The sequence below is a fragment of the Parasteatoda tepidariorum genome, chromosome 3 (genome assembly GCF_982258835.1).
Source record: "Parasteatoda tepidariorum strain Cologne lab strain chromosome 3, Ptep-v5.0, whole genome shotgun sequence".
Taxonomy (NCBI): domain Eukaryota; kingdom Metazoa; phylum Arthropoda; class Arachnida; order Araneae; family Theridiidae; genus Parasteatoda; species Parasteatoda tepidariorum.
The window spans coordinates 108,120,302-108,144,891 of record NC_141757.1 but is presented as its reverse complement, the minus strand read 5'-3'; the positions used below and the strand labels follow the sequence as shown (position 1 = coordinate 108,144,891).

The following is a 24,590-nucleotide window of genomic DNA, read 5'->3' as shown; positions in this document are numbered from 1 at the left end:
TTAGACCTTTTATTGTACTTTATTGAATATAATATGTAACTCCCTATCCTTCCTTTCAGCTCGTCGAAAAGTCATCTTGCCAAACGAATTGACGAGAAGTTTATTCGAAACGATGGAGAAGTGATGCAATTCTAAAAATCTGTTTATGTCTAAAAATCGATCTGAAAACCTGTCTTATATAAATATTAATTTAGACCACCCTAATTTAAATATTTTAATTTTTTTAAACAGAAGACGGTAGATTGTTCAGCCATTTTCTTCTTCTAAAAAACAGAAAAAAAAATACCAATTATGTGTTTATTAGGATTCTATAGTTGAATTTCATGAAAACATGTAAAAATTAAAATTTTGCAAATGCAAAATTAAGCGGAAAATTTTAAAACAGTTTTTTTTATCTTCAGCCATAAGACACGTGGGTGTAAAATATTATAATTTTACCGAGATTACTATTTCCTTTGTTTTGAAAGGTCTGAAATATAAACTATTTAATCCATAAAAAGAAACTCTAAATAGAGGGAGACCTTTTGCTCGTTTTCAGACATAAGAGTACGTGTTTTCAAAAATATTATTATTTCTGCTCATAGTTTTCGTTAATTTGAATTGTGAGGCTCTCTATCACAACAAATCTGATTTGACAAAAAATAATTAAAAAAGTAATGAGATTATCAATAACAGTTACTTGGAATGTTTCTTAAGCATTTCTCTTAAAATTTACAAAATTGTATATGCTTCTTTTAATCCAATCGTTGTTGCTTTATGAAAGTAAAAAGAGCACGTGGTAAAAAATTTTTTTGAGGCGGTGGTAGCTTCGGAGAAGGTTATTTCAAATATTTTTAGATTATTTTATAGTCAAATTAAATTTAGTTTTAATTTAAACTTCTAAGTCAAGACTGAAAGGCTCGGAATGGATTGTGTCTATATCCTACGATGAATGTTGACACGGCATTCCTAAAACTGATATGAAGAATGTCGAAGCAGCATTCTTAAAAATCGATGTAAGAAATATCGATTGAGCATTCCTGAAATCGATGTGAGGAATGTCGACGCAACATTCTCAAAACCGATAATGTCGATAATTTTTATAATGTCGACACTTCATTTGTAAAATAAGTAGCAGGAATGTCGATGCAGCATTCTTAAAAATCGATCTGAGGAAGATCGACACAACATTCCTGAAATCAATGTAAAAGAATGTCGACACAGTATTCCTAAATTCGATATAGTGAACATTGAAACAACATTCTTAGACACTGATATAAGGAATGTCGGCGCAGCAGTTTTAAAATCGATATAAAGGAATGTAGTCATAGTATGCCGAACATGTTTACATATACACAATTTTTTACGGCAGCATTTATCCTTCGGTTATAAAATAATACTATAGTTTCTCAAATTTCATTTTGAGATTTCTTTTTTTTTTTTTTTTTAATTGAAGAAACAGGGAAAGTGATAAATGAAAGTGTTTATATAGAGGAAGAGAGTGCATGAATACAGTGCAGGAAGTAGAATGAGAGGAAGCAGAGAGGATACAAGAAGCAGGAAAAGAAAGAAGTTTTATTAAAGAACTCATAATTTACAGAAAAAGGAAGAAACTGAAAAATGAAGGACAGAACAGAGTAACATACACATAGAAATAACAGACATTTGGATCACCTCTAGGAACTCGTTGACATGACAAATCTTATACAGTACTGGTCAAATTATTCTCAATTATATGTACAGGGTTATTCATAATTCCCTCCGCCTGTAAACGCCATTTTTCTTTCATACAATTGGCATCAGTGGTACATGTTACTGCCATCTACCGGCAACTGCTTAAATTAAAGCTTGAATACTTTCGGAATAATTTCATATGTTCTTTTTTGCCATATTCGTCTTCGTTTTTTTACTATAACGCTTCGAAACCCCGTAGGGAATTATGAATGACCCTGTATTCAGGTCAGGTATTAAATGATGAGCAGTGTTTTAGCTTGAATGTGTAATTTAGCATAAAGTATGAAGCTTTTTTTTTATAGGGTGTTCCATAATCACCTCTCTTTATAGAGTTCTTGTTAAAACGAAGTAAAAAAAGAGTATGCACATTAGAAAATCAGGATTAATATTTACGCGAGAAAGAAACAAACAAACAAAGAAAAAAAAGCTTAAAATCTGCCGAATCATGAGTGAGGAAGGCGGAGGAGCCAGCTTGGTAGCCCTATGAAACTTTGAAGGGTTTCGAATAATTTCATTTTAACTCTAATTCTGCAATAAAAAAAGATTCACTGCTTTCAGTCCTGTTCTCCTCAGTGGTGGTTCATTAGATATCTGAAATCTTTTTTTCTCCTTTTCCTCTCTTAAATATAAATTCGTGACAAGTGACGTGCGTTCACTTTTACAAGGATTTAAAAAGAATTTCAAGGATTTTCGACAAGGATTCTAAAAATATAAATTAAGGGCAGTAATTGTGAAACACCGCGCATATTTAGTTATAAATAATGTAATTCTAATCATAAACCTTCCAACTTAAAAATTTAGTCATAAATCACGGAATTTTGCTTAATTTTTTATTTTCTTAAAAAAATAATTATGAATGTCATCTATAGGGTTGATCAAAATAAGTTCTAGATTCGAAGTGTACTTAGAGAAATGAGTCAGATACGCAAGGAGGTGTAAACTCACTATTCACAGAGGTAAATTATTATTCACTAAAGTAGATTGTAAGGTACAATCATTTAATAAAGTAGTTAATTTCTAAATCATCCAAATAATTTGACCAGTGCTGTATGTCTCTACTTAATATTTAATCTAATCATATACATCAGTTGAATTATTACTTAGACAAAAATATATTATTTGTTCTGTTTTCAACTTCTCTATACATGAGTATTTAAAAAAATTAGTTTTTAGTAAAATATATTTAGCTAATATATACAAGTAAACAGCATACGAGTGTTGGTTACCAAGTGCGAATGCCAAATTTTAAATATATATATACAAAAAAATTATTAATTATTTCAAAATTATTATAAAGAAATAATTTTTAGTAATGTGCTAAACTTCATGACTTTTATAGAATTAATTTATTATTTAGTTATTTTCAGTGCGTTTTTTCTCAAGTTATTTTACAGTTAAGTGGGAAATTTTTAGGGTTCTTAATTTTTTGAGCTGAATAGAGAAAGTTATTAATATAGAATATATTTACTATTGAATCTCTTCTTTGTCTTAGCTGTTTTTTTTTGGAATAGAAGTTTTTTACTGTTATGTCAAAAGCTTTTGATACAGTTGATGTTTAAATCAGAAACTTGCAAGAGTGCCATTTATTTCCATTATGTACCAAAATGAAAAAAGAATGTAAAAACTAAATGAACTAAAATGAAGAAAGAGTTTTTTCTTTGATATAGCTGTTGCTTGGTTCAGAGTCGTGTGAGGACACCAACTCGTGGAGTGGTTGCCTGTTTAGTGTAAGAACACAATATACTTTGCTTCAAAATAAAAAAATTTAATAGAAAATTTTTGTGGAAAATTGTTGCAAAATTTAGCGTACAATAAACTGCTTCTGATTTTTTTGAAATTCTTCCTATTCTCAAATTTTCTGTTAAGAGTAAACTCTTAAAAAACACATACCAATCATGAATCTTTCTTTTTTTTAATTTTATCAGTAAAAGCGTTTCATTTGTGTAGGAATTTATTCATAAGATATGTATCCAATGATATATTTTTTCAAAAAAAAAATCCTCTTCGGATAAATGTTTAAAAATTTTTTATTTGCCGTGAGAAACGTTTTTCGTTAAATTATAACATAAAAATGTAATCAATTGCTTAAAAGAAATAAACAATAATTCAATAAATTGATAATTAAAACTTTTTATTTATTGTAGTTATTTTATTTGAATTTAAGATTCGAATTGTCAGAGTATAAGTTATGCGAAAAATATGTGTTCATTTCCAGGATGAGAAATACAAACTGGTTCTTCAATAACATAAAAGAAAGAGAAAATAAGAACTGAAATACAGATAGAACAGAATATTACATGCAAGGATTTAAAGCAAGGTATTACAAGAGTTTCCACAGTGCAAATGTTGAAGAAAAGCATATGTTTTCAAGGTTTTAAAGCAAGTTTCACAGTGCAGTTTTGTACCAAAGCATATATTTTTATAATAATTTGCTTAATTAATAAACAAAATGTATGCATTGATTTTATCACACAGTTTCAAAAATTTTTGGGGACAACCACAAATTGCATCATTGAATTGCTCAGTATAATAAACCATCTTAGTAGCTTCATCAAAAAACCATAAACACTTTTCGTAAAGCGTTTTTTTTCTCCACATTTTTAACCATAAGGTTTTTCTTTTCCTTTTTTCTATAATCAATGTTGAGTTTTTTGAATTATTCTTATTTTTAAATTCTCTCTAGAGTGTGAACTTTCAAAAAAATCACTTACTAATCATGAGCTTTTCTTTCAAACACTAATTTGGAATTTTATCAGTAAAGCATGATGAAAACTTTTTTAAAAACGAAAAACTCTCAGGATAAAAATGCTTCAAAAGATTTTATTTACTGCAAGGAACTTAACGAGTCAATAACTGACCCTTGATTTCTTTATTGTCGAAAATTATGTTTTAAAATTGTAAATTTTTTTCAGATTTTTCTGTTTTTGAAAGAATTTAGAGTGGTGTTTCCCAAAAGTTATTACTTTTAATCAAACTAAGGTACATCATGACACCTGTGGGTCAGAAATTATTCTATAACCTTTCTGTTTTAAAGGAGCTTAGTAAATTTCTGACAAATTTGATAACTATTCTAATTTTTTAGCGAAAATATGAATGCCATGTTTTTCTGTGCATTCAAACTGGCAGGAAAAAAAAAGCTTTAAGTAATGTGGACAAAATGAATCCTAACATACAAATCTTTTGAAAATAGCTTCTAAGATGGTTTTGAATGCATACTTAACACCATATTTGTGAGTCAATGCAGAATATCATATTTTATTCACCTGACGTGGAAGCATGATCACCTTGGTTACCGGACACAGTTAAAAGATAGGATGAGGACGAAGATGCGGAAGAGGATGCATTCGATCTCACCCATCTCTGCTGCTGAAGCGACGTCAGGCTAGAACTGTTGCTTCTGCCGCTGCTCTGATCTCTTGGGGATCCACAAAGAGTAAAGTCTTTTTCACTCCGTTCCTTTTTAGGATTGTTGCCACCTAAGTCACCAGCCTGCTTCAGTAGTTGGTAAATGGGATCGACATTTTGTTGATTGTTTCCTGTTGTGTGATAAAGGTTTTAATATGCTACATGAGGTTATAAAGGATGAATATTTTAAAAACGTTTTTTGCTCAACAGTAAAAGTTTTAAATAATAAATAGGATTGAGTTTTCATCGAGTGTTTTCTGCTAAATAGTAAAAGTTTTACAAGCTATACAAAGTTGAAGTGAGTGGATTTTTTAAGGAATATTTCCTGCTGAATAGTAAAAGTTTTAAATGGTAAAAAGGATTAAGGTTTCATTGAGTGTTTCCTGATAAATAGTAAAGGTTTTACAAGCTATAATAGGTTGAAGTGAGTGGGTTTTTTAATGAATATTTCCTGCTGAATAGTAAAAGTTTTGAATGGTAAATAGGATTAAGGTTTCATTGAAACTTTCCTGCTAAATAGTAAAAGTTTTAAATGGTAAATAGGATTAAAGTTTCATTGAAACTTTCCTGCTAAATAGTAAAAGTTTTAAAAGGTAAATAGGATTAAGGTTTATTGAAATTTTCCTGCTGAATAGTAAAAGTTTTAAAGGGTAAATATGATTGAGTTTTCATTGAATGTTTCCTGCTAAATAGTGAAAATTTTAAAAGTTATAAAAAGGTTGAAGGGATTTTTTAATGAATATTTCTTGCTGAATTGTAAAAGTCTTAAGAGGTAAACAGGATTGAGTTTTTATTGAATATTTCCTGTCTAGTAAAAGTTTTAAAGCTATAAAATGTTGAAGTGGGTTTATTTTTTAATGAATATTTCCTGCTGAATAGTAAAAGTTTCAAATGGTAAATGGGATTGAGTTTTCTTTGAATGTTTCTTGCTAAATAGTAAAAATTTTAAAAGTTACGAAAGGTTGAAGTGGGTGGATATTTTAGCGAATATTTCCTGCTGAATAGTAAAAATTAGAAATGGTAAATAGTATTGAGTTTTCAGGGAATGTTTCTTGCTAAATAGTGAAAATTTTAAAAGCTATAAAAGGTAGAATTGATTTTTTAATAAATATGTCCTGCTGAATAGTAAAAGCTTTAAATGTTAAATAGGATTGGGTTTTCATTGAGTGTTTCCTTTTAAATAGTAAAAGTTTTAAAATATAAGGCTGAAGTGGATGGATATTTTAATAAATATTTTTTACTGAATAGGAAAAGTTTTAAACGGTAAATAGCATCGATATTTTGTTAAATGTTTGCTGCTGAATAGTAAAAGTTTTAATTCTATATAAGGTTGAATTGGATCGACATTTTGTTGGAGTAGGAATTTTTACGGTTTTAAAGAAATTCAGAGCACTAATTGTGCAAATTTGCGTTAACGTTTTACTTTTGGAGTTATTGAAAGCAATAATTTTACTCGATTTTGGATTTGCAGTTAAAATGCAAATTTTTTTGTTTTAATTCAGCATATTCAAATACTAATGAGAAAAACTTTTTTGGAGTGTTGTAAAGAAAATAATTTTTTTCGCTGTAGGTTTAACTATGCATTTTGTATTGTTATAAAAAAAAGTTTATTTTGAGCAAAACTAGTTTATCTATATTGGAGCAGTTGAACGTAAGTAGAGCAAATTTGCACAAAACTTCACATAACTATGTTTAGCATTAAGACCAGCTCACTCTATTTGGTTTATTATTTGAGCTTTTTGGGTATTTAAGTAATATGTCTATTCTTTTATTCACTATGTTGAGTTCGTGAGTTAGTTAAAACGAGAAAACCACCAATTTATTAATTTTAACTAATGCTAATTTATATTAACACACATAATAACTTAATAATTTATTATAACACACATTATTTATTTTCCAAATTAATTAAAAATTTTGATAATACCATATACTTTTTGCATTCAAAATAAGAACACAAATGCGATAAGGAAGCAATAAGCGAATGTTTTATTCACGAATCACATTAATTTTTTTCCCTTCATTCTTTCTCTTCTAACTCATGTAATATCTGAATTAATATTTAATTACTTTGCATTGGCCTTTAAATTGTAGGATTTTAGATTAAAAAATATATGTAAGCTTATATTTGCATAACGGGACAGTAAGCGATTCAAGTATAGTATAAAGAAAGTGAGAGAGCCCAGTTCTCAACTTCAAATTTAACTTTCCCAAACACATTTTAGAGCATTGTGCGTTTTCATTTAATCTTACTGCAAATCAAATTACTTGTTTATTGTTTTGTCGGAGAAATCACACTTATCTATCGTAAAAACAGGCATTAAAATATGTATTTCATGAACCAGAATGAAATAGATCATTTTACAGTTGGAGAAAATTCATTTATCTGACGTAAAGCAGGCTTTAAAGTCTGCACTTCATTAACCAGAATGAATTAAATCATTTTTCTTTCATTACTAATATTTTAACCTAGAAAGTATTTAAAACCTTTTTTTTTTGAAGGCTAGAAGAAATGAGGTAACACTTAAAAAAAGAATTTAAACGAGGACCTTATACGTTTTTATTCCTCATAAATCCAAGTTTTTTTAGGACTAATTTTTCGTTAACTTTAATACCTTTTACGCAAACATTAAAAATTTTTTCCCTTGTAAAATTCTTAATTTTTTTACGAATAATAACAAATATTATAACTTTAAATCCACACGTAACATACCTTCAAAGTTACTTGTTTCATAGTATTTTTTGCTTCTTCTTTTCTTTGATCACGTGACTCTGTATCTCACACACATTTACACAATACATATAGTTCAAATAATTTCTTTCCAAAATCCCGTTTCCACAACTTTTCTTTCTTATTGGGCCACTTAAGTTAACATAGCATAAAAATGTTTGTATATATAAAAGCTGGGGGGAGTCCATCTCGAAATGGATTAACAATAAAACCAGGATTGAATGTTGTAAGGATCAAGCTAACACATGTTAAGCAAGCAAAGGTCAAATGTTATCATAACAGTAATTAGTTAAAAACAACGTGTTGAATTACGGTTAGAATACAGTTATACGATGTTTACGGAGCAATTCTACAAAGCAGATCATTCGAACGTGCATTAGTAAATATGACAGAAACTTAAGCAGCTGGTTAATATAGCCTTTAGATTATTAATTATTCAAAAATTATGAAAAATAAAGAAAAACAATCAATTAAAGGGGATGAAGGCATGATGTAACATCATGAAGAAGCTGAAAAATTGAAAGAAAGATCTTATCGTAAGGAGATACATACATTCCACTTACAAGTAATAGATAAGTAAATTTGGAACAAAAAAAAAGTACAAAGAAATATTGTTTTGCACACAAAAGACATCTCGAAAATGTTTAACTAATGTAAAATTCTATGAAAAATACTAATATGTTTGAATAAGTCATTTACTTAAAATCTAATTGTGCTTCTATTTCAAATAAAGATTTTTTTGTTTCATACGCAGTTTGTTTTCGGATTGGTTATTCCAGTAAATTCAAGAAAGTAACGGAATCTCAGCTCTGATTGAATTCAGAGTAAATGGTTAAATATTTAGTTCATTGAATTCGATCAATCTATTGCATTTTCTAGTAAATATAGAATTTTACATACTGAATTTCGTAACTTTAGATAATAATTTTATATATTGATTGTATTAAAATACTGAATTTTGCTTTTCTGAAAATCTGACAATTTTTGTGTTTGTATAAATTGTTTCCAGTCGGAAAAACATTTGTGCTTAAATTAATTTCCAAGATGAATGTATTTTTTTAATTAAACAATTTATCATTCCACCATTTTATATGTAATGTTTATAAATTCTAGGTATGATTAGAAGTATGTTGTAAGATAATTTGAAATAAGAATATCACTTTAAAAGTTAGAAGTAATTAAAGCTTGAAAAGGAAAGGCTACTGCAGTTATGCACTTTTCAACCAAAAGGAAAATTATTTGCTAAAATTGTTTTTGAAAAATTTATTCTTAATTTGCAACAAATAGAAATAAAGATGACAATAATCAGATAAATGAAATCTGAAAAATAAAATACCCATTAATTTATTTAAAACATCATTAAACATTAAAACTTAATTATAAACTATGCATTTAATAAAAACACAATGGCGTAGCAAAATTAATGAAAATCTAAAAGCAATAACACAAAAAAGCAGTGTTAGCACAGTTAACATATATTAAGTTTTACTTGTTTATTATTTTTTTTATTATTATTATTTATTTATTTCTTTATTATTTCTTTATTATTATTATTTATTTATTTATTGTTATCTTAATTAAAACTTAATTATAAACTATGCATTAAATAAGAACACAATGGCGTAGCAAAATTAATAAAAATCTAAAAGCAATAACACAAAATAGGCAGTGTTAGCACAGCTCGCCTCCATTAGGTTTTATTTATTTATTATTATTATTTTTTGTGTAGAAAGCACACATAAATGAATAAATAAAACAAATATAAAAAATTAAATATACATTTGTTACTCGGACGACGGGATTTTATCAGATAAGTGACTAATTTACGAATGTATACTTATCGCAATATTCATTAACGAGTTAATAAATATACCTTTTAAATATATAAAATAAAAATAAGAAAAAAACAGCCCTGACAACTTTTAATTTAATGATCGGATCTTCGTGTTCTGGTACTCAATCTTAATGGTTTGAGAGGGTAACCTCATATATGCTAATTAATTAGTGCAGACGATATTTTAAGTTACAAAATCAGACACAAAAACGTATTTTTCTGAATAAACCAATTTTTTTTGTTGATGAATTCGAATCTCTGACCACCAAAATATAGGGGGTACCCGCATTCTGGGAAATATAGTTTCATCTGGAGAGCTGCTCAAATTTTGAAAATCATAATGTTAACTATACTTTTTGTGCATTTCCCCATATCTCGAGAACTTTTTACGCGAATTGAAAAATTTTTATTTACAATTATGAAATTTGCCTAGCCAAAGATAATTTCATGCAAAAAACATTTTAGTAAACATTGATAATTTTTTTAACAAATTCAGTAAACATTTATAATTTTTTATTATTTTATTTAATAACAGTCGAAAAGCTTTTTAAATGTAAGGTACATACATTTTTACATCATTTTAAAGAGTGCGATTTTGCAGTGCAAAAATACAAAATTGAATCGAAATTGGTTGAACAGTTCCAGAGAAATTGAATTTTAAATCTAGGATTTCTTTCAAATTCGATTTCTGCAGAACTATTTGACCGATTTAGATCAAATTTAATACTTTGCTATGTAAAATTACACTCTTTAAAATGATACCTTACAATTCAAATTTTTTCGACTATTATTAAATAAAATAATAAAAAATAATGAACATTTATTAAAAGTTATTTTTCTGCATAGAATTATCATTAGACAAGCGAATTTTATAATTGTGTGCAAAATTTTTTCAATTCACTTATAAAGGTTGTGAGAATCCGAAAGCTGAATCCGTCTAAAAAAAGGTATGTTCAATCAGAGAAAGTACATTTTTGAGTCTGATTTCGTAACTTAAAATATAATCTGCACTTATTAATTAGACTGCTACTCTTTACGTCACCTCCACAAACCATTAAGAACGAGTCCTAGAAAGTGAAGATCCGATTATTAGGTCAAAAGTTATTCAGGGCGGTTCGTTCATTTATAATTTTTCTTCGTACTGTACGATGCAAAATAAAAAGACAAATAAAAAACCTTCTGATCTAGCTTTCAGATTTTCACGTACTAAGATGCAATTTTTAATGTTTCGAGAGATTGACTTAAAGTAGGCTAAAGTGCGTAGACGGTATTTTAAGTTGAGAAATCAAACATAGCGGCGTAATCAAACGAATCGATATTTTAGGTCACGAAATCTAAAACAAAAACGTACCTAGAAAAGTATGAAGATGGTCATACCAACAAAATTATATCAAGCCGTAGAAAAAAAAGGAAAGGTGTTACACATGTGCGTACCAACATAACACAAAAGAAAAAGAAACATCGCTGAAAGGAAACACAAAAGTAAGTTCCATTCATTTCATTGAATTCTAGTTACATTAAATAAGATATGGATATTGGAAGGGTTATCGAATGCGGATCAAAGTCTTAATTTTACATTCTAATCGATAATAATGTGTTTGTAGATTGCTCTTTATGACGCAATACATTAAAAAAATGCAGTTTAGGCTGAGATGAACCCACATTTTGCCATTTTTGAAAATATGTATCTGGCAGTTTAAAGAAGACATTGAGAGAAAATTTGGGTCCGTTAAAGTTAACTTTAAACTGTGCTTATTTTGTCACGTATCTGGAACTACTTGAAAGAAAATTAAATTTCTTGAACATAAAACGTTGATCCGATGTAAAATGTATATATTTTTAAATATTTATTAGCTATTTAATTTTATATAATAGTTCTAGAAGCATGGAATTTTAAGGTACACAAATGTCTTGACTGTGTCATTATAAATAACTAAGTCCAAAACTTGATCGAAATCGATGTTCTTAAAAAATGAAAATGTAAAAGTTTTTTTTTTTTAAATAAATTACTCAGAAACAATTTGATCAATATTACTCAATTTTTTTAAAATTTTCCTTACATAAGTAAATGTGTACTTTTCAACACAAAACTTCTTTTTAACCATTATTAAATAAAATAATGAAAAATAATAAATAATATTTTGAATCACTGTCCTACCTATTTGGACCCTATTTTTCAGTTTGTGACTACCCCTGTTTTGAGGGTCAAAACTACAAATCCATTAAAAAAAAAGATGTTCTTATTTCGAGAAGGTACGTTTCTGTGTTTGATTTCGTAACTAAAAATATTAGCTGCAGAAATTACTATGCTTAAAGTTAGTCTCACAAACCGTTAACATGGCATCTAACTGCACGAAAATATGATTATTAGATAAAAAAATTGTATAAGACGCTCCATATTTTTTACTTTGTAAGCTGTACGCGTGCTCATTTAAACTCAGTAAATTTCTTTGGAATAAAATGCTTATTCCAAAGAAATAAATCCCTCATTGTTTTTAGATGAAAAAACACTTTCATGAACTTTTTTACGGAACTGAAATCTTGCAGATGAACTCCCCCATTTTAAATTTTATGGTGCAATTTTTCATTTTACACATTATGGTATTCACTTTCGATTTTGTTGAAAAATTATGATAAAAACAATAAAATGATGTAAAATAAGATTTTATTATAAAAAATAATTGCAATAAATGACAGTTAAAAAGCAGTCATGAAATTCAAACGAATGAGAATTCTGTTTTGATATTTTAAAAAAAAATGCTCTTAGGTTGGGAATATTGCTTTTCAGTATATATTATGAAATCATCACAAAATTAAAATAAAAAGGTTTTTGCTTTACATTTATTAATTAAAATTATCTTTATTGGTTGATTGTCGATAATATTAGGGATCATCATTTGAGTAAAGAAAAACATCTTGTTTAACAATGTAATCATTACTGTAATGCGTTTAAGTATTTGTTTTTTTTTTTCAAATTTGGAAGTAAATTGAAAATGATGTTTAGATAATTGCATGTATTTAATAATGCTGATTAATTTTTAAAAATTTAAAACAAAAAACTCACTTTCTTCTTCTGGCTCAGGAACGGGAATTTTAGTTTCGATTTCAGATGTAGATTTTTGTCTCCTTAGCAATTTTGTCTTAGGCTTCAAAAAAGGTGAAAATATTAGCTAAACAATGATTTCAGTGAAAAATAAAGTCATGAAAACTAAAAACTTAACAATAACAGTAAATAATATTGTATAACAGTACAGTATATACAATTATAAATACTATTCCTAACAATAAATACTATTTTTTTAAAATATTCGAAATGTATCTTTGGTCTATAAATTAATACATTACTTTTTTAAAAGTTCTAATGGGCCGGTATAGCCTGGTTGACAGGGTGCTGGACTCCCGCTCGTGAGAGCGGGAGTTCGAATCCGGCCGGTCGAAGGCTCCCCGCGTAGTTAATGGTGACTGGTGCACGCTAAATCTGTCGGATCACAAAGTTCTCCATGTTCCCATAACAAATTTTACCTCTGGGGATACTGAATTGGAGATTGATTGTTCTCTGGTTTAGGTCAAAATTACGATCTATGGATGAATGAATGGGTCCGTCCTATAAAAGGATGTGATGTATGGGTGTGGCAGAAATCGAATTCAAAGTCCCCCATGTTACCATAACAAATTATACCTCTGGGGGTATTGAATTGGAGATTGATCGTTCTCTGGTTCAGATCAAAATTATGATCAGTGGATGAATGAATGGATGTATGAATGGGTCCAACCTATAAACAGATGTGACCTATGGGCGGGGCAGAAGTCGCATTCTAGGCCATAGATGGCGCCACTGGAAAACAAGAACAATCGTACCCCTTGCCTTAATTGCTTACGGCAACAACAACAAAAATACAACAAAAGTAAGGAAAAAATCTCAATTCAAAGATTTGACAATGATTAATACAGAAAAATAAATGCTATGAATTTTAGTCAAAACACAAATTTATACATGAAAGTAATTTTTTTGTACACATGTTTCTAATGGAGTTACTTGCAAACTTAACTATACTATCGCCAAATGTTGCTACACGGGGATAATTATCTATGAAAATTTTTTTTTAGATGTAAAGAATTTGTCTAACCAGAACAATAGTTTATTAGTTCTTAGGAACAGACATTGGAATTCAGAACAACTTACTATTTATTTTTCTTCAGCAAGGAGTCGTTTTTTATTGACGATTTTTTAAAGATAAGAAAGTAAATAAGAAAGTAATAATCAAAGTAGGCGTTTTTGTTTAATTTCTTTTTTTAATTATGGAAACATCATATTATAAAAATGCATTTTATAACTGTGCACTTTGTTATAAAAGCATTTTCATCATTGCATGATATGAACATAATTTAAAAACTATTAGGGTAATATTTCATCTTCTCCTCATCGTACTGTGATTAGAAAAGTTGAAAAGAGTTAAATATTTTTACCAAGAAGAATGAAATATTGGTAACTGATGTATTTTTTAGCGTGGAAATAATCGAATCTCAAGGCGGTTGGACTATCAGTTTAGCTATATAGGTTAATTAGGATTTTTGTGCGAAAAAATATAATCAAGTTTTTAGTATGAAGTCTATTTACGTTTCTATCTAAGCAAGTAAAATATTGTATTCTATGTATTTGTTTTACTTTAAATTCGAATGAATTCAAAACAAAGCAGATAAGGCTGTTATAAAAGTTTTTATGGGTAAACAGTACAGTTTTGTGCGTATTTAACATTGCTATCTGATCAAGTTAAGTATTTTTTTATGTATTTGTTTTACTCTGAATTGAGTGAAACTAAAGAAAGGCGGAAAGACTATTAGTTTAAAAGATATAACGTTTTTTTTTTTATGGTAAAAAATTTCAATTTTGTTCTATTAAATATTTATGCGTTTAAATTATCTAGACAAGTTAGGTATCTTCACACTGGTTCAAATGAAATCATAACCAAGTGAATAGACTTTATTAGAGACATAATAATTTCGCGTGTGACTTATACCTTCTTACGAGTCCGGCATTGCTACATAGATTAGTGAAGCAGTGCTTCTCTAGTGCGTTTTTAAACTGAATCCAACTAAATCAAAATAAAATTTATTCAGGTAATAGTTTAGAAATGATGAGGGCTTCGTGTATAAAACTTATGATTTTTGACTTACACAAGTTTAATTGTGAAATACTTATAACATCAAAACTATTAGATCTATCAACTCAATTTTAATGCTCTGGATTCAAAATAAGAAAGCATATAATAAACATGTTTCTCTTGTCTATCCAATAATGTTAGCCGCGTAAATTGGCAGAAGTACGCAGCTATAATTTGTTTGTACCCGAAATAATATAACTTTTATAACGCTTTAACCATTCATTCTATCAACTTTGTCCTGTTCTTATGCCATTACGCATAAAAATACACAGAAACGGTGCTTCAGAAATAAATTAAAAAAAATTAGGTACAAATCGTACTTATTATATCTAAAGCTTGAATGATTTCTATACTGTAAGTCCTATCGACTAGTTTTCTTAAACTCAGAGTTAAAAAAAAATATCCATTTGATTAGATTGAAGTTCATTCCTCCCTTTCCCTAGTATAACCTTTAGAGCACTTATGTCTGAAAATCATGGTGAAATTTTTATCCCATAGTGCTCAATTTTTTTTCTCATCCACCGCACTATTGAAACAGTTTTCTTAATATACGTTATTGTTTTTCGCTTTTTACAATAAATACGCTCTTTTTTTTGCCAACAGACAAACAAAATATGTCGAGGAGTCTCTGATGCTATTAATATTGTTCAAATTTGTCACGTTCTGTAATGTTTAGTGTATTCTTGGATAAATTTAAAAATAGAGAAATTATTTTGGTGTTTTGTTTGGCCAAATTTTAAGCAGATGACAGTGTTTGTACCTATTTTATTTAGTAGCTCCTCTGCAAATGTTTACATCCCTATTTCTAAATCAGCAATTCAAGTTTTATGTTTTTGACAACAAATGGAAACATTTAAGTGCATGGTATTTACTGAAAAAAAATTATAATACCTGGCACGGCGTGGTAAGTTTTTCTTGGCACTCTGAATGGACATTAACCTTGCACAACTTGCATCGCAAGCCTTGCTTTACATGACCTAGATTTTTGTTTTAAAGAAAAGAACAACGACATTAGTTTTTAAGTGAAGTATGTATTTACATTAGGGTTCTAAAGCAACAATAAATCTTTCTTTTGATTACAACAACAGAAAAGTTTAAAGCGTAAAAAGTAAATTTTAAAGCGAACTGAAGACTTTTTTAGGATTCCAGGATTCGATTTTTTAGGATAATCGTAAATCAGACTCTATGAAAACTGACGACAGCATTTGTTAAGCTTATTGCATTGAGCCTCGTAGGCGTGTTCCAAAGTGACATCGGCAGTTTACAACGATACATTGAAAAATATTTTTTCAAAGAAGAATTTGCATACAAAGAGCTTTTTAAAGAAGGTTAAAGCGTCAATCATAAAATCCAAGACAAATTTAAGTTTAAATTATGCTAAGATCATCTAAGAAGCAATTTCCATATATATATATATATATATATATATATATATATATATATATATATATATATATATATATATATATATATATATATATATATATATATATATATATATATATATATATATCCAATTTTTTGAGTTTACGACCACTAATATTTAATTTAGTAGCCTTGTCATTTTGAACCCAATTAAGAAGACAAGGGAACTCCTGGATCAAATATTGGGAGAAACTCGCCTTCGTGCAGGACTTTTTCATGAAACTAACCAGCATTTGCGATATATGGAAAGGAAAACCTCGAAAATCTTCCACGGTTAACCTGACAACAAGGGGACTCTAACTCATGATCTGTCTAAAACTGAGTGTTTTTCACTTCAGCACTGTGGTCGGTGCAACTCGGATGCGGAATTCGCATAGCCACCGCTGGGATTCAAACCTGGTTCACCTCATTGGAAGGCTAACGCTTTATCCATGATCTATCACGGTTTAACTAGTAAGTATTGAAGTTCATTTGTGAAATTCCAATCATTAAAACAAAACTTTTCCCGGGTGTTATCTAATTTTGTTTTAATTGTGCTCATTTTATTGAGCACAGGTTTTGAAACGAACATAAAACAAACAGTGTGCATACCCCTTAAAACTTTATTGCAGTAATCACAGGAGGTCATCTTTTTATAGTTATATTCTTGAAAGACGTGGGATACTTCGAGAGTTCCTGGTGCGGCTGAGAGAGGTCTGGAACCACTCTTGCTGTTTTTCTTATCACTCTCATTTCTGAAAAACAGTGTATATTACTAACTCGAATTTAAGAACCCTCATTTAATGGAACGAAAGAAAAAAACATACACTTTTTTTTAGATAACATCTTTCCTGAATAAAAATAGCCCAGGAGGGAATATTATTTGATTAGGTACAAGAAGATAAAATGCGTGATGCCTGTTATATTTTTAATTTATTAATTTGAAGTGATTGTAATATACTTTTTAAGCTTTACTTTTGAGTGAGTGGCAACTTGGTCGATGTTCCATGAAGAAATAAATATATCGTTTTTTGTTGTGTTTTTTTGATAATTGCTTGATTCTTTTAGTTAAGAATATCTTAATTATCAAGAGGAATACGAGATTAAAATGAAATGAGTAGTTCTAACTATATTTTGAATTAGATAGCGTACTTTTATTTTACATGTAATTAGTCAACAATTGTTTTTAATAGTACGTTAAAATGTCGTTACATCGCACATTTTCTCTACTTCTATGCATTTTAATTTTTTTCTTACATTTACTTTTGCTTTTAATGATAGCTTTATTTTTAATTTTGATTTTAATTTTATGGTAAATTTATACTGGTTTTTTCAATGCGAGCTATAAGCTGATACTCTCAATTTGGTTTTTTCCAAAAATCAGCGTATATTGCTCTAGAATATTCTGGTAATAATATGACGCGTATCGTTACTCAAAATTAGATTTACTGAAGAGGTCTAAAATTATCTATCTAAAATATCTGATAGTCATTTGATTGATTGTAATTACTGGGAGATATTTCCATCGGTAATCGAATGTAGAAAATCAAATTATTAGGTTTAAATTCTTACGAAGTCACTGTTAGCATGGAATTAATTTAAAACAACAGTTAATGAGCGGACTCATACTCTACAAATCGACTTTTTAGCAGATTTGAAACATTTTATCAGGCAAAGAAGTGATATAAAAGTAATCGAAGAAAAGGGTTGAATAGAGAAAATCAGGCTAAAAACGTGATCAGATTGAAAATGGTATTATATTATCTTAAGAAATCATCGTATAAAATGACAATACTCAATTTCCTTTACGTTTTAAATGAAAAGCAAAAAAAACAACAACATATTTTTGAAAGCTTGATATTTTTTTAAACAACAGAATAATAATAATATTCTGTATTTTGAAAAATTATCGTTGTATTTACATGATTTTGTATTAAGAAAACAATCGCAATACTGTAACTAAGCTGGTAGAAATATAAAATTTTTATTTGTGCAAACCAAGTAAAATTCTTCAAGAACGTTGACGATTCTACTTATGTTTATCTTAGAAAACATTTGAAACCAAGAAATGAAGGATATATATTTGAAGAAAAATATAACAACTCAAACATTGAAAGTGCAGTCATGCTCCTTACGAATAGACCCTTTTTATCCATTTATGGCCCTGTTTCAAGTCTAGACGAAAATTACAATCGAAGTTTTATATCCTTCGTAGGGGCATCGGCAACAAAGTTCGAGACGGAATTCGTTTTCTTTTAATGCTATCACGTTTCTTTTAATCCGACACTTGATTGTTGAGTTAGCCCTACTTTGATGTTAATTTGTTTTTACATTATTTCGGATGATTACGATTCTTTAAAAAAAATTCTTTTCGCAAAGAAAAACAAAATGGCGTCATTACCAAGCGTGTTTAGATGCTTTAATGGAAGCTAACAGTCTTTAAAACTATTTTTATTATTCGTATTTATTCCACTTATACTGTTTATTTTATTATAACGTTCTTGAAGAAGCTTCTTTCCTAAGACTGCAATTCATGCATGGCTAATTTAACTTTTCTCCGATTATAATTGATTTTATGCTTTTTTTTTCGTGTTTGTAAATATATAAAAAAAAGTAAGAAAATTCGTAATGAAAGATCTCGCAATGTATTCGAAAAATAGAAAATATAAATCATTCGAGTTATTTAGTGACTAAGTCAATAAAGTTTAGTTTTTTTTAATGAATAGTTACACTTATCAATAATAATAACGGTATTTTCGTATTCGATGTTATCATTATGATCGCGAACTTCTTGCATTTGATGTGCGTATTATCGGTATTCGATGACCAGATTCGATGAAGTAAACCAGAATCTGACGTTGTTCCTACGTGTTGGCGAGCTTGGCTTACAACTGATAAGTATCAACGAACTGCCTATGTGTTTGTTAACCATCTATTTCAAAAATGGAGGAAACAAGAAGTGATTCAGAAGTTGGTTGGACTGCACCGAGAAAAATATTAGAGCCATGAGTAGTGAGACAGAGAAGCTCTGCTCAAAACAAGAAAATTGGTTAAGCTTTGACATGCACTAAGCTTTAGTTCTAATATAAACATTACAAAAAATAAAACTTAACATTCGTACAATGGACTACAGACTTTTCTTTTTGCCAGTTTTTTGAATTTCCAGATGTCACTTTAACGCTTTAACATCTTCAATGAAGGCAGATTTAAATCTCATCACTCATTTACAATTTAATTAAACTTCAAGTGTATTTTCCTTAAGTTACGTTGGTTTGCTTGATATAAAAAAGAAGGAATAAAAACAAGCACATTTTTATTTCGTAATTCGTGAGTTATGAAATAAGTAACTCATGAGTTTGCTGCTATACACAAAGTGTTCCATAAAGACTACCCTCAATAGTTATTTTCAAAATTCTTGCTGAAAAGGAAAATAAAAAAGTATACACAATGTAGGTTGCAAATTAATATTTAAGCGAAGAAAATGCTATTGAAATCTGACAACTCACAATTATGGAAGGTGTGTGTATAGAATAACTAAACTTATTTGATTGTTGGGAAGGAACAGAGAGAAAATGAAAGTCTTGAAACACACCCATGTTTCATCTGACAATTGAATTTGTTAAATTGTTTTTTTCCCGTCTTTTTTACAAGTGATAGGACATATTTCGATAGCGTTTGTCTCTCGCTTAAACATTAATATTCGACGCCTTATGTGTAAAAATTTTTTAATTTTTACTTTTTGCTAGGTCTCAAAATATATAGTTTAAGGGCAGTTATTACGGAAAATTCTGCATTTTAACACTGAATGACTTACTTTTCAGAGAGGTTCCCACTGCTTGCTGTTTTTAAGTTGAGGAAAGCTTTCAACCATTTGTTCTTTGCTGTACCGCTTCCGGTGCTGATGGTGGATTGCTTTCTCTCTTTCAGGTGGTTACCTTCCAGAGGATGTTCCCCCTTGCCAGATGTAAACAGTTCCAGCTTAAAAAAGGTACACATAATAATGCTATAAACTGTGTATACCTCCGAATATGATGCTGAATTACTCAAAAAAAGGACCACTTTATTTCATGCTAACACTAAATCGAACTTTCATATACATTTTAAAGGACATAATTTAAACACTTATAATAGAATAAGTTTAAATCAGAAAACATCAACAATGGCGTATTTTGGATATCGCCAGAAGTCTGATTGTAATCGAGAATGATTTGACGTCTGTAGCTGTCTTTGTATTGTCTTCTACGCTGCTATATACCAATAAATGCAAAAGTTCACCGCTAACATATTTACGTACGCTTTTTGTTATTTAATGAGGATAGTTAAATTTTTTTTATTTTTGAGACTTGGTGAATTTTACAACGTATTATTTCTATCCACTACAGTTCAGTTACACTGTAAAATATGGGGTGTAATACCAATCTGAATTTTGGGTTGAAAAACTCAAAAAATCGTGTGAATAATTATCTTATATACATATATATATATATATATATATATATATATATATATATATATATATATATATATATATATATATATATATATATATATATATATATATATATATATATATATATATATATATATATATATATATATATATATATATATATATATATATATATATATATATATATATATATATTACCTACCTGAGCCTTTACGGCAGCCAAGTGTATATGAGCCACTTGTAGATCAAATTTCTTTAAGCTCACGTCCTCTTGTAATTCATTCGCCTTGTTGAACAAAGAGGACTCCAAACTCCTGAAAGCACATTAATGTTTTAGTTAAACTATATACTCATTTTCTCTGCAACATAATTTCGCATAACTTAATACAATCAAAGTTTGCCTATGCCGGAAATGTTGCTCTCCAGAGTTATCCGGTGGGCATCTGTAAACCTTAGTCACGGAGGCAAGCAACGTTACCCATGCCACACTGCCACAGATACTTATTCATAGGTTGTATCACATTCACACATCACACAACAGAGGATAGCATAAATAGAAGCATCCATGCCTTAAACGGGATTCGAATCCGAAATTATCGACTTCGCAGTAAGGTACGTTAATCTCTCAGACACTTAGCCGGCAGATAGAAATGTACGATTCCTTGAGTACTGCTTTACCAAGTACATTTACTTTCACCTAGTTTCAAATTTAGTTAAAGTCCATCAACAACTGGCGATGCAAACGGAGAAAATTGTTAAGCAATGTTTAAAATGTAACTATCATTTGTAGCAACAATAGCAATTTGTAGTAATCTGAGAACAAGAAGTTGCAGCTGCCCGAGGAATGAGGATGTTCTCACATGCATCAGGAATTGATATTTCCCAATTTTTTCTAATCCATAATCAAACTTTCTAACTAATATTAAAATTTGGTGAGAATAAAAGGAATTTTCAGAAAATAATTGACTTTCCTAAAGATGTTGAATTTCATTTCTTATGATTCGTATAAGTCTGAATTTAAAAGCTTAACGATATTCTCTCAACTCGAGAAGAGCGCTGATACACAACCTCCTGACTTACAACATCAGAGCTAACTGCTTTTTTTTATAAACAAAATGGCGTGATAACGTTATCGCTGTTAGGCTTACTTTGTTGCAGGCTTCTTTTCGCTAATAAAGGAAAATTAACAGCTCATATTTTCCTTTTTCTTCACAAAGTATAAGCTACTTATTCTATTAATTTACAAGAATTCACTAATTACGAGATTGTTGCACGATCACAGTCGATAATGATATCGCTTTCTGAAATAGAATGGGATGGAAGAACAGTTGCCAACATAAACAAAATTCACATTTCAACAGCCAATCACGATCGATAACTACGATGATGTCGCTTGCAGGCATCTGATTTTGTTAAAAACTTAAGTGGCTATTATATTTTCCTTAGCAATAGGTGATATGACGTATAAACAATGGTTTGTAATGGCGGTTATATTTAATTGATTTAAAATTGTCGTTTCAAGTCCTAAGAGCGCCTTCACTAAAGCGTACTTTTTGACAACTTAACTATATTTTTTTTTATTGGTTAATGTATTATATTTGAAAAATAAGGACTATCATTTTGAAATTGGGATTTACAGACTGGCCGATGGAAGAGCAATAGCGTACGGCACTTTCGCTCAGCAAAATGTTACCCATCTTGGAGTTTTATGGTAGCCTGAATTGCATAAAATGATATTACTATTTTTTATAAAGATAGAACATGAAAAGATAGTTTTACTTTTTTGGACGGAACCACTTTGTACAAAGAAAATGGTTTGGTTGTTAAAAAAAACGACCTTCAAGCTAATGACTCCACAAATACTTACAAAAAATAACTAAATAATCCACAATAAACTCAATTTAATCTTCTGTAAAAGAAAAAGAACTTGTTATAATCAAAGTATGGGGTTTTTAAAAAAAAATCATTTAACTTATATAGGGGGCATTATGTTAGGTAGATCTCCGATTAAGGCTGGATTCAATATTGAGAATTTAATTGACTAGTTAGCAGAAAGTCGATTTTCAAAAATATGCAATTCTACTCACCCTCTGAACCCAACCAAAGGAGCAATAATTCTTACCGCTTCTGTAACCGTTCTAGAGACTCTACGGCCTCCTGAAGCTGTTTGATCTGTGCTTCCAAATTGGATACGTCCTGCTTAAGAGTCTGAGATCGGTTCGGAAGCTGAGAAAGTCTGTCGATGACCAACTCATCCCGTAACATCATTCCAGGTTCCTTTGAAGAATATTAAAAGTCATTACAGTACAGTCATTACAGTTTACAGTACAGCGCGGCTTTGAGGAGAACTCCTTCAGACTGAAAGTCTGGGGCTGTCTACTGCTATGGTAACAAGAGAGACTACATTTCTGATGGGGGTGCATTGAAGTAATGAAAGAGTTGATTGACCGCAAAGATTCTCACACCAACTTGCGCCAAGATCAAGACAAAACTATTCACTCCAAACCCCAATCCGAAGTGACTTATCCTCGTTACCATAAGTACTCATAGGAGTTCTCCTGGTAGCTACACAACAATATGTTAGAACATATTCAAAATATGGATTTTCTAGGAGTATAAAGTTTACAACACTGGTTCATACATATTCTAAGTAGAAATATGTATATTACAACATAGAGGAAAATACATGACGATTCTGCACTCAAGAAGTTGTTTTTTAACGTGCAGACTTCTCCGTATAGCAAAAACGCTTTTTCCATATTTAGATGGGTAAATAGTGTATCGAGGAGAAACATTCTCCCAGTTTTGTCCATTTGCTGCACAACCAGTGGGTTAATATAGGGTTTGTCTAGAAGTGTATCCTATACATCACAGGTTAATAAATAATTTTTAAGTATTCGTTTACACGCGTTTTTCCCCCACAAGAAAAAGCATTTAGCATGACGCTTACTAAGTCACGTGTCTACCAAAAAAGGTGTCTGAAACTGAGTTTAATTATATTTAATGCATCATTTAATTATTTTTTGCAAATGATTCTTCTCTATTGGTTTTACTTTCTCAGATTCAGCTCGTTTTGTGGCGAAACGTGCAATTTCGGTAATTTCTAAAAGAAATATTTTTTGTACTCTGTTTGGAAAACTGATTTCAAGATGAGAAGAATATAGAGAGGATCATATGCGTATGAGAAAGAATTTTTTTTTCTAACTTTTTGAATCAAAAGGATTAATTTCAGTTTTTTTCAAAATATTTCATTTGTATTTGTGTAATATTTGCGCCATTAAGAATAAAAACGTTTCATATGTTTAAACAAAGTCTATCAGGAATGCATTGAAACATTAACTAACAATTTAAATTATTCTTTATGGTTAAATTAGTTTTCACGGTTGTTAAAAATGTAATATTATATCTTAATTTTATTTTATCTTTTTTTTTTTCATTTCACCCTCGACTCGTTTTTAAACGTTTACATAAATATTTCACTATTGACTAACATAAATAAAATGAAATGTAAAAAAAAGTAATTAAAGTAAATATTCAAATATTGAATGAATAAAAGTTTGTTAGATATTATTGAAAGATTTAAAATAATTAAACTGTTATTAAAGGTATATAGTTAGCAATTTAACATTTTACCCTTATTTCATTCTCGTTCTTTTATTTTACATCTAATTAGTTTTTTAAACTCTTATAACAAATATTTTATTATTTATTAACATAATTTATGCAATGTTATGAAAGATATTGTTGCAAAGAATTAAATATTGAATGAAGATACGAGTGGAAAAAAGAGTAACCAAATCTATAATGAATTAAAAGATTTCAAACACATGTACTAAATTATTGACGAAGCGTATATTAATCAAGTAATTTATTTTCATGTCTCTAACATAT

The 24,590-nt window shown here is 29.2% G+C and overlaps 1 protein-coding gene across 8 annotated transcripts in view; it reads right to left on the bottom strand.

The window, feature by feature from the left end:
* Nucleotides 1-24,590, bottom strand: part of Stacl (SH3 and cysteine-rich domain-containing protein) — a 309,612-nt gene that overhangs the window by 42,575 nt on the left and 242,447 nt on the right. For 7 of the 8 annotated variants that reach the window (XM_087159889.1, XM_043045475.3, XM_071184157.2 and 4 more), the window contains exons 8-14: nt 22,822-22,976; nt 20,902-21,013; nt 20,064-20,227; nt 16,862-17,004; nt 15,737-15,822; nt 12,748-12,829; nt 4,977-5,249 (exon numbers count right to left, since the gene is read on the bottom strand). In XM_087159889.1, coding sequence (XP_087016015.1) covers nt 4,977-5,249; nt 12,748-12,829; nt 15,737-15,822; nt 16,862-17,004; nt 20,064-20,227; nt 20,902-21,013; nt 22,822-22,976 — 1,015 coding nt within the window. The remainder of the gene's footprint in view (nt 1-4,976; nt 5,250-12,747; nt 12,830-15,736; nt 15,823-16,861; nt 17,005-20,063; nt 20,228-20,901; nt 21,014-22,821; nt 22,977-24,590) is intronic. The other variant, XM_071184159.2, reaches the window with a different exon arrangement.